Source organism: Oenanthe melanoleuca, chromosome 1, assembly GCF_029582105.1.
Source record: "Oenanthe melanoleuca isolate GR-GAL-2019-014 chromosome 1, OMel1.0, whole genome shotgun sequence".
In the NCBI taxonomy this organism is placed as follows: Eukaryota; Metazoa; Chordata; class Aves; order Passeriformes; family Muscicapidae; genus Oenanthe; species Oenanthe melanoleuca.
The window spans coordinates 111,702,842-111,714,058 of record NC_079333.1 but is presented as its reverse complement, the minus strand read 5'-3'; the positions used below and the strand labels follow the sequence as shown (position 1 = coordinate 111,714,058).

The following is an 11,217-nucleotide window of genomic DNA, read 5'->3' as shown; positions in this document are numbered from 1 at the left end:
AATGGCAGCAGCTGGAAATGGCAACAGCTGGAAATGGGAGCAGATGGAAATGACAACAGCTGGAAATGGCAGCAGCTGGAGCTGATGGCAACAGCTGGAAATGGCAACAGCTGGAAATGGAGCAGCTGGAAATGACAACAGCTGGAAATGGCAACAGCTGGAGCTGGTGGCAGCAGCTGGAAATGGCAGCAGCTGGAAATGGCAGCAGCTGGAAATGGCAACAGCTGGAGCTCGTGGCAGCAGCTGGAGGTGACCCCCGAGGGGGCCCTGGATGATCCTTCCCGCTCTGCGATCCGGTTCCATCCGTGTACCAGGGCAGGGGGAGCAGCTTCCACTCCTCTGCTTCCTTCAGGAAACCCCCCGAGGGCAGCTGGCACAGGGAACCCAAATCTCCAATCAGGACCCCCCCAGGCCGCCCCCAGGCCATTCTCTTTACCCTCATTCCCGTTCTGGACTGCAGGACCTTCACTCTCCGAAATTCCTCCCTTTGGGCTGCTCTGCGGCACAGCTGGCCAGGTGTGAGGGGCGCCGGGGTCCTGCAGGGTCACACCTGGCTGGGGCTGCCCGGCTCTGAGCTGGGGCAAAGGGACCCGAGCAGAAAACAGCGAGTGATGAATCGCCAAAACGTGAGTGCTGGTCTAACACCGACACTCAACTGTGGCGGACAAAAGGCTCTCTGACAGTTTAAAGTTACAAAGTGTGTGTTGGGGTAATGCTGTAATGCACTGCAGAGTCACAGGTGATCACAGGGTCTGTGTGCTGACAGAGGATTCAAACAAATGCATATTCACAGTAACAGCCCCTCCCATCCCCCTTCCTGTGGTAATTAGCCTGAATAGCTGCTAAGCATTGATTGACTTCTTAAATTCAGTCTGGGGTCGTTTTCGTGGGGAGGAGTCTTAAAAGGAGGAAGTAAGGCGAGTCTTCCTCACCCTGAACTCTTGATTTTTTTCTATCAATGACAGCACAAATGATTTCTGGGGATAGTCCAATTTTCCAAAGAATGGGTTTCTGGTTGCATTGTCTGTGATTTTTGGATCTGCTCACCAGTTTCATCTTTTCCCATTGTAAGCACAGCTGAGCAAACATAAAATGACAGACAATCAATTATTTAAGTTTCAGATAACTACTCCCTTCTAAATTTTAATTATTTCCAACAAGGTAACTAAAATCCTAATTTTCTAAGATTAGTGTTTCAACTGGGTGAAGATCTCGGCTAAGAGCAGGGTGACTTCTCTGCAGCATTTCTTGGGTATAAAATTCTGCTTTTGGGCACTCCCACCCCTGAACTGCTGCTTTTTGCTTCTCCTTTCTGATGAACAACATCCTGCAGGATGATCTGAGCAAATGGTCAGGGTTATGGGTTTGATCTCCCCAATGGTCAGGGTTATGGGTTTTTGCCCATGGTCAGGGTTATGGGTTTGATCTGTTCCCAATGGTCAGGGTTATGGGTTTGGGGTGTGCCCAATGGTCAGGGTTATGGGTTTGGGCTGTTCCCAATGGTCAGGGTTATGGGTTTGATCTGTTCCCCATGGTCAGGGTTATGGGTTTGGGATGTGCCCAATGGTCAGGGTTATGGGTTTGATCAGTTCCCAATGGTCAGGGTTATGGGTTTGGGATGTGCCCAATGGTCAGGGTTATGGGTTTGATCCCTGCCCAATGGTCAGGGTTATGGGTTTTTGCCCATGGTCAGGGTTATGGGTTTGATCTGTTCCCAATGGTCAGGGTTATGGGTTTGATCTCCCCAATGGTCAGGGTTATGGGTTTGATCTGTTCCCATGGTCAGGGTTATGGGTTTTTGCCCATGGTCAGGGTTATGGGTTTGGGCTGTTCCCCATGGTCAGGGTTATGGGTTTGATCTGTTCCCAATGGTCAGGGTTATGGGTTTGATCTCCCCAATGGTCAGGGTTATGGGTTTGATCTGTTCCCAATGGTCAGGGTTATGGGTTTTTGCCCATGGTCAGGGTTATGGGTTTGGGCTGTTCCCAATGGTCAGGGTTATGGGTTTGATCTGTTCCCAATGGTCAGGGTTATGGGTTTGGGCTGTTCCCCATGGTCAGGGTTATGGGTTTGATCCCTGCCCAATGGTCAGGGTTATGGGTTTGATCTCCCCAATGGTCAGGGTTATGGGTTTTTGCCCATGGTCAGGGTTATGGGTTTGGGCTGTTCCCAATGGTCAGGGTTATGGGTTTGGGCTGTTCCCAGTGCTCAGGGTTATGGGTTTGATCTGTTCCCAATGGTCAGGGTTATGGGTTTGATCTCCCCAATGGTCAGGGTTATGGGTTTTTGCCCATGGTCAGGGTTATGGGTTTGATCTGTTCCCAATGGTCAGGGTTATGGGTTGGATCAGTGCCCATGGTTAGGGTTATGGGTTTGATCCCTGCCCAATGGTCAGGGTTATGGGTTTTTGCCCATGGTCAGGGTTATGGGTTTTATTATCCACCTCACCACAGGTTCTGGGAATTGAGGCCTTGTGGGGTGACATTTGTCACTGCCCCCAGAGCCCTGGAGCAGGTGACTCAGCCTGGCAGGCAGAGCTGCCCCAGCAGCAATTTTTCCATCCTCACTCATGGCAGGGACGTGGGTTTGCTGTGGGGACTGAGGGATTCAGGGCTAGAAAACAGCTCTGGATGGATTTCAGAAAAACGAATCATTTAAATTCTGGGCCACTTTTCCCTCCAGCAAACAACCACAATTAATGAAGCATTTTTCTGAAAGCTGGGATTTTATCACATGCCTGACCCTGCCTTTTGTATTTTGATTTTCCGAGAGAGATAATTTCTTTCATTAGCCCAAAGGCTGGAGCTGGGAGATAAATCTTGCAGAAGAACCTTCTTTCTCTAAAATGGAAAATCAGCCTCTGGGCACACTTTGCTCTCTGATCTTGTTTTTAGGGATCCTTGTGCACCACGGGGGGGTCAGGAGGGGAAACCTTGTCTGCATGGACAGTTCTGAATGGAAATCCATGTGAAAATCAGCAATCCCAAAATCCCCAAATCTGAGCTGGAAAAGCCCTCATGGAATCCCAGCTGTGCCCTGTCCCCACCTTGTCACCCTGAGTGCCACCTCCAGGTGCCACCTGCAGGGATGGGGACCCCAAACCTCCCTGGGCAGTTCCAACCCCTGAGCTCCCTTTCCATGGGGAAATTCCTGCTGCTGTCACCCCGAGCCTGCCCTGGGGCTGCTCCCTCTCCCCTGGGCTGGCTCTGGTCCCTCCCAGCGTCCTGCAGGGACGTCCCTGCTCCGAGCCAGGTCCCCAGGCTGGGCCTGGAGGAGACTCACAGTCTGTTTTAAATCCAGGATTTAAACTCACCTCCCCCTCAGCTTCGGGTGTGAGTTTGTTCTTTCCAAGCTGAGGAATCCGCCCAGCCCACGGGATGTGCTGAGGGAATGCAGGAGGGGCTGGTGGCTCCCCAAGCCATTCATTGTCACTGAAATAACCCCCAGAACCTTCTGGAACCTTCTGCCCCTGGAGGGGGGACAAGGTGATGTTTAATGTCCCTCCCACCCAAACCGGCTGGGACTCTGTGATCCCAGCCCCTCTCAAATAAGAAATCAACATTCAGTGCCCAAAAATCAACATCCACACCCCGAAAATCAACACCCACACCCCAAAAATCAACATCCACACCCCAAAATCAACACCCACACCCCAAAAATCAACAGCCACACCCCAAAATCAACATTCACTGCCCAAAAATCAACATTCACACCCCAAAAATAAACATTCACACCCAAAAATCAACATATACACCCCAAAAATCAACACCCTCATCCCAAAATCAACATTCACACCCCAAAATCAACATCCATATCCCAAAAATCAGCATTCACACCCCAAAAATCAACAGCCACACCCTAAAAAAATCAACAGCCACACCCCAAAAATCGACATTCACACCCCAAAAATCAACATCCACACGCAAAACTCGACATCTCCTGTTTTCCCCCACGCCGGTTTTTACTCCCCTTATCCCCTGTTCATGCTCCCAGATCTCTGCCAGCAGCCCTTTCCCCTGGAAGCGCTCCCCGGGGAATTGCCGCCCTGCCCTGATAATTTTAAACCATTTATTTTATTTTAATTCCCCCCGTTCTCCCTGCTCTGTTTCTTTGCTGCCGGTGTCAGACCGGGCTCCAGGAACGGTCATTTCTAACAAAGCCAGTCCCTGCCCCGCCCGGGTGTCCCGCCGAGTCAAATCCCTTCTGGCCTTCCTCCCCTCCTCCTCCTCCTCCTCTCCATCCCTGTGCCGTCTCCTCCTGCTCTCCACCTCTGCATTTCCGTGCCGGGGTCACCACACGCGTGGGTTCATGCCCTGCTCGCCCGCTCATTGCATTGGCGAGGTTTGGAAAATAAATAAATTAAAATTGCTGTTCTGATTCCATCTCTGATCAACCCCTGGAACGGGACCTCCTGGGCAGTGTCCGTGTGGGAATTCGGGAATGGTTTGGGTGGGAGGGACCTGATCTGGGCAAATCCCTGGCAGGGACAGAGGGCACGAACCGGGGACGGGAGGATTTAGGGACAGGGAGGATTTAGGGACGGGGAGGATTTAGGGACGGGGAGGATTTTGGGACAGAGACGGGGAGGATTTAGGGGACGGGGAGGATTTTGGGATGGGGAGGATTTAGGGACGGGGAGGATTTAGGGACAGAGAGGATTTAGGGACGGGGAGGATTTAGGGACGGGGAGGATTTTGGGGATGGGGAGGATTTTGGGATAGGGAGGATTTAGGGATAGGGAGGATTTAGGGACGGGGAGGATTTAGGGACAGAGAGGATTTAGGGATGGGAAGGATTTAGGGACGGGGAGGATTTAGGGACGGGGAGGATTTAGGGACAGAGAGGATTTAGGGACGGGGAGGATTTAGGGACGGGGAGGATTTAGGGACAGAGAGGATTTAGGGACGGGGAGGATTTAGGGACGGGGAGGATTTTGGGACGGGGAGGATTTTGGGGACGGGGAGGATTTAGGGATGGGGAGGATTTAGGGATGGGAAGGATTTTGGGACAGGGAGGGTTTTGGGGATCCAGGAGAGCTGGGGAGGGACTGGGGACAAGGCAGGGAGGGACAGGACCCAGGGAATGGCTGCAGGGTGGGGTTTGATGGGATATTGGGAATCAGGAACTGCTCCCTGGGTCCCTGGCAGTGCCCAAGGCCAGGCTGGACGCTGGCACAGTGGGAGGTGTCCCTGCCGTGGCAGGAGAGTGGAAAGGGATGAGATTTGACATCTCTTCCAACCCAACCCATTTGCAGGGCTGCGATCTTTCCTCCCCCGGGCCAATTCCCGCATTTACAGACCCCACACCCACCAACACCCCCAGGACACTCTCCCTCCCAGGAATATTTCACAGCAGCACGGGGCGGGCAGAGCACAGTTTATTATCAGAGCGCCCTCGAGGGAGCCACAACAACCCGAACCGCTCAGCACGGGCCCTGGGCAGGGACAGACGTGCACAGCCCCGCACACACAGACTGTGCTGCTCGCCCCCGGCCCGGGGGTCAGGGGGGTCAGGGTCGGGGACAGGGACCCGCGGGCAGGGGTCCCAGAGCCCCCAGAGCCCCCGGGGGCAGCAGCAGGGCCAGGGAGGGCAGCAGCAGCAGCAGCAGCAGCGCCGAGCCTGGCACAGCACGCAGGGCTTGGCCACTGCCGGGGTGGGAGCCCCGGGCAGGGGGGGCTGTGTTTGAGCCGGGAGCCCCGTCCTCCCCCCGGGCAGGGGGGTCTCTCTTTCTCCCCGCGTAGAACCGCGCCACAGCCGCGTTGGGGTTGCCCCGGGCGGGGTCGAACCACATCTGGATGCAGCGGCCGCTGCCGCGGCGCTCGGGGCTGTAGCTGAAGGAGCCGGACCAGATCTTCTCGCACAGGTCCTGGGGCCGGGGGAACACCTGCCAGAAGGGTCTGCACATGGAGCCCCAGGGGCAGCGGTTGGTGCCTGGGGGCAGAGCGGAGCTCAGGGGGCGCCGGGGACAGCCCTGCCCTCCTGCAATCCCTTCCCTTCCCTTCCCTTCCCTTCCCTTCCCTTCCCTTCCCTTCCCTTCCCTTCCCTTCCCTTCCCTTCCCTTCCCTTCCCTTCCCTTCCCTTCCCTTCCCTTCCCTTCCCTTCCCTTCCCTTCCCTTCCCTTCCCTTCCCTTCCCTTCCCTTCCCTTCCCTTCCCTTCCCTTCCCTTCCCTTCCCTTCCCTTCCCTTCCCTTCCCTTCCCTTCCCTTCCCTTCCCTTCCCTGAAACTTCCCTTCCCTTCCCTTCCCTTCCCTTCCCTTCCCTGAAACTTCCCTTCCCTGAAACTTCCCTTCCCTGAAACTTCCCTTCCCTTCCCTGAAACTTCCCTTCCCTTCCCTTCCCTTCCCTTCCCTTCCCTTCCCTTCCCTTCCCTTCCCTTCCCTTCCCTTCCCTTCCCTTCCCTTCCCTTCCCTTCCCTTCCCTTCCCTTCCCTTCCCTTCCCTTCCCTTCCCTTCCCTTCCCTTCCCTTCCCTTCCCTTCCCTTCCCTTCCCTTCCCTTCCCTTCCCTTCCCTTCCCTTCCCTTCCCTTCCCTTCCCTTCCCTTCCCTTCCCTTCCCTTCCCTTCCCTTCCCTTCCCTTCCCTTCCCTTCCCTTCCCTTCCCTTCCCTTCCCTTCCCCTCCCTTCCCGCTGACCCGTGGCCCAGTTCCAGCCCTGGTGCCAGTTCTCCTTGCAGGTCCTGGCGCCCCCGCAGTCCTGCCACCACCGCTCGCAGTCCTCCCTGCACAGGGGCACGTTCCGGATCCTCTCCCTCCGCCAGCTGCTGCTGCCGACCTGCAGGGCACGGCACCGGCCGCGCTGGGAGCGGCCCTGGGCAGCACCTGCGGCCCCAAAAACCCCCCGACCCTCCCACGGGGGGCAAAGCCCCAGCCCCAGCCCCAGGATGTGCCCTGACAGGAATTCCCACATCGGTCAGAGGCCAGGAAAGCCCTTGGAAACTTTCTGCCCTGGGGGAAAATGTGACACAGCCCAGATGCTGAGGAGAAATCGTTCCGTGGCACAGATGTGGCTGCCCCTGGACCCCTGCAGTGCCCGAGGCCAGGCCGGACGGGCTTGGAGCTGCCTGGGGCAGTGGGAGTGTCCCTGCCGCGGCTCGGGGGGCACCGGATCGCGTTTAATGTCCCTCCCTGCAGTGCCCGAGGCCAGGCCGGACACTGGGGCAGTGGGAGTGTCCCTGCCGTGGCCGGGGGGCACCGGATCGGGTTTAACGTCCCTCCCAGCCCTGCAGCTCCCGGCTCTGCCCCACCTGCTCGATCCAGGGCCCCAGGTTGGGGGAGCACTCGTACAGGCAGCTGTCCTGGATGAAGTGGCGCTGGCACTTGGCCGGCATGGCCCCGCAGTGCCTCCAGTTGAAGTTGTAGAGCAGGGACCGGTCCCTGTGGGCCTCGGCGCTGGTGTTGGCCGTGCAGCAGGCGTTGTCCTTCCAGGGGGAGCACTGCAGCACAGCGGGGATCAATCCTGAGCAGGAACTAGTGCCAGCCCCGGGAACCCGCAGCAAACCCGCTCTGCCTCCCTCTGGGGCAGGGCAGGGAGCAACTCCCACCCTGAGAGGGAGCAGCTGAGAGTCTTCCCTCAGCATCCTTCCCTCATCATCCTGTCCTCAGCATCCTCAGCATCCTGTCCTCAGCATCCTGTCCTCAGCATCCCTTCTTCACTGTCCTCAGCATCCTTCCCTCACCATCCTCAGCATCCTGTCTTCAGCATCCCTCCCTCATCATCTTCACTATTCCTTCCTCACTGTCCTCACCATCCTTCCCTCACCATCCTCAGCATCCTTCCTTCACCATCCTCATCATACTTCCCTCAGCATCCTTTGCTCATCATCCTCACCACCCTTTCCTCACTGTCCTCACCACCCTCACCATCCTGTCCTCACGATCCTTTCCTCAGCATCCCCAGCATCCTTTCCTTACTGTCCTCAGCACCATCCTTCCCTCATCATCCTTCCTCCACCATCCTTCCCCCCCTCACCATCCTCACCCCCCTTTCCCCTGCTGTGCTTTGGGGTCCCCGAGCTTCAGGAGGGGTGGGAGGGGTCGCAGAGGGGTGACCCTGAGCCCCACAGCTCTGCCCCAGAGCTGACAGAAGGCAGCAAACCGCAGGTCCCACAGCCAGCAGGGGCTTCATCCCCGGCAGGGGTGGCCCTCCCGATCCAGCCCATAATGTGCAGGGGTGGCACAGGGCCCGTCCAGCCCCGCAGCTCCTACCTGCCCGTAGAGCCGCCCCTCGGGGCCCGGCTCCCGTTTGTGGTGCTTGGCATCCAGGCAGACGTTCAGCAGCGCGTCCTGCCCTGGGGCCAGGGCAGCCAGCAGCGCCAGGGCCACTGTCACTGCCAGTGCCATCCCCGGGGACGGGCTGGGGCAGGGGACAGCCCGGGGTGGGGACAGAGCAGGAGAGGGGACAGACCAGGGACAGAGCAGGGACAGCCCGGGGTGGGGACAGAGCAGGAGAGGCGACAGACCAGGGACAGAGCAGGGACAGCCCGGGGTGGCGGCAGAGCAGGGACAGAGCAGGGATGGGGTCAGAGCTGGGCAGAGAGGGACAGAGCAGGAGAGGGGACAGAGAGGGGACAGCCCAGGACAGGGGACAGAGCAGGGACAGAGCAGGGACAGCCCGGGATGGGGGACAGAGCAGGAGAGGGGAAAGAGCAGGGACGGAGAGGGACAGCCCAGGCAGGGCAGGGACAGAGGGGACAGAGCAGGGACAGCCCAGGAGGGCTGGCTGGGAGCTCTCTGCAGCCTGGGCTCTCCTGGGCTCTCCTGGGCTCTCCTGGTGGCACCAAGGACACGGCGCAGCCCCCAGCGGGATGCAAGGTCAGCCCCAGCTATCAGCACAGCGGGACAAACAGCCCGGACGGACAGCCCTGGGGGAGGGGCAGGCTCTGGGCACCCCCTTCTGCCACCCCAGAGCTCAGGAGACGCTTCAGCCCCAAACCTTCTGCCCCAGGTGTGGGGAGCCCGGGGATCTCTGCTGAGTGCTCAGAGGGCAGGGAAAGCAGCAAAGCCAAAACCCAAACCCCAACCCCAAACAAACCCCAAACCCCAAACCCAAAACCCCAAACCCAAACCCCAAACCCCACACAAACCACAAACCACAAACCCCAAACCCAACCCCAAACCCTGTGCAGGAGGCCCGTGTTGCCTCCAGGGCTGTGCTAGGACAGGAAAACCTTTTATTCCAGAACATCCTTCCCATTCCTGAGGGCACAGCACAGGGTGGGAACCAGACACATTTTCAGCATTAAAATAGCACAAAACCCCAGAAAACACAGACACAGGCCTGAGGAGACACACAGGAACCCGAGATCCAGGAAGTGCCAGGAAAATAATCCACAAACACCAGAGGTTTGTGTCCACAAGGAGACAGAGGAATCCTTTTGGTTTATTCCAATAAAGGGAGAGCCCATGGGGCATTGCCCTGGGATCTTTCGAATATTTGGAGGACTCACCTCCCTTTTTATCCCAATTTCCCTCTCTCTGTCCCCATTGCTGAGGCACTTGAGAGGCACAGACTGCCCAAACACCCCAGGCACCCTGAGACACCCTCCCAGGTGGGCTTGCTGTGGGTCTGCCTGGGTCCCATTCCAGAGAATCATGGAATCAGGACGTGGTTTGGATGGCAAGGGACCTTGAGGATCACCCAGTGCCACCCTGCCCTGGGGACACCTCCCACTGTCCCCAGTGTCCAGCCTGGCCTTGGGCACTGCCAGGGATCCAGGGGCAGCCACAGCTGTACCAGCCCTGCCCACCCTGCCAGGGAACAATTCCTGCCCAAAATCCATTTAACCCTGCCCTCCTTCAGCCTTAAAGCCATTCCCTGTGTCCTGCCCCCCCCTCCATTCCCTGTGTCTGTCCCTCCATCCCTGTGTCTGTCCCTCCATCCCTGTGTCCTGTCCCCTCCATTCCCTGTGTCTGTCCCTCCCTGCCTTGTAAACATTTTGTCTCCTTTTTTTGCAGTTTTAATGACTCTGTGACTCCCGGGGCAGGACGTGGTGCCATTTTTACCCCAGACCCCCCCAGGCAGGTGGATCCCGTCTCTGCCCGAGGCTTTGCTGAGGATCCCCTGCAGGACAGAATCCCCTCACGGGACCCGACCCTGCTCCCGGGAGAGCAGAAAGTGCCACAAGGAGGAGCAGAAGGAACAAACTCCCCGTGGAGATCCTGACAGGGCACCCGAGCCTGGGGGTGCGTCTGGTGTGGGACCCGTGGCACTGGGAGGGTCCTGTCCCCGGCACTGGGGAGGGTCCTGTCCCCGGCACTGGGGAGGTTCCTGTCCCCGGCACTGGGAGGTTCCTGTCCCCGGCACTGGGAGGGTCCTGTCCCCGGCACTGGGGAGTCCCTCCTGCAGGCTGGGACAGGGGTGAGGGGCAGCGGGAGCTGCAGCACTCAGTCCACAGCTTCATCTGCATCCTCATCCACAGCTGCATCCATCTCCTTCATCCTGCATCCTCAGCTGCATCCTCATCCACATCCTGCATTTTCCACATCCCACAGCTGCATCCTGCATCTGCCTCCTGCCTCTGGATTCTGCATCTCCTCTCATCCCATCTCCTGCCTCCCTCACCCTGCACCTGCATCCCCCATCCCCCATCCAACATCTGCATCCCACTTCTGCATCCCCCATCCCACATCCCACATCCCACATCCTCCATCCCATATCTCACATCCCACATCCCCATTCACATCCCATCCCCATCCCCAAATGCAACAGGGATGGGGGATGCAGGATGTGTGTGAGATGTGGGATGTGAGATGTGGGATCGGGGATGCAGGATTTGGGATGCAGGATGCAGGGTGCAGGGTGCGGGATGCAGGATGGATGCAGGATGCAGGATTTGGGATGGATGTGGGATGCAGGATTTCGGATGGATGTGGGATGCAGGATTTCGGATGGATGCGGGATGGATACGGGATTTGGGATGGATACGGGATTTGGGATGGATGCGGGATTTGGGATGGATGCCGAGTACGGGGTGCGGGATTTGGGATGGATGCGGGATTTGGGATGGATGGATGCAGGAGGATGCCGGGTGCAGGGTACGGGATGCAGGATGTGGAATGGATGCAGGATTTGGGATGGATGCGGGATTTGGGATGGATGCGGGATTTGGGATGGATGCAGGATTTGGGATGGATGCGGGATTTGGGATGGATGCAGGATTTGGGATGCGGGATGCAGGATGCGGGATGCAGGATTTGGGATGGATACCGGGTGCGGGGTGC

General features: G+C 57.9%; 1 protein-coding gene across 1 annotated transcript; it reads right to left on the bottom strand.

Moving 5' to 3' along the window:
* Positions 1-5,422: 5,422 nt before the first annotated feature.
* On the bottom strand, positions 5,423-8,337 carry LOC130253498 (folate receptor gamma-like). The gene is made up of 5 exons (XM_056492111.1): positions 8,203-8,337; positions 7,237-7,430; positions 6,631-6,761; positions 5,627-5,931; positions 5,423-5,434 (listed from the first exon to the last, which is right to left on the bottom strand). The coding sequence occupies exons 1-5, from the start codon at positions 8,335-8,337 to the stop codon at positions 5,423-5,425; spliced, it is 777 nt and encodes a 258-aa protein (XP_056348086.1).
* Positions 8,338-11,217: the final 2,880 nt, after the last annotated feature.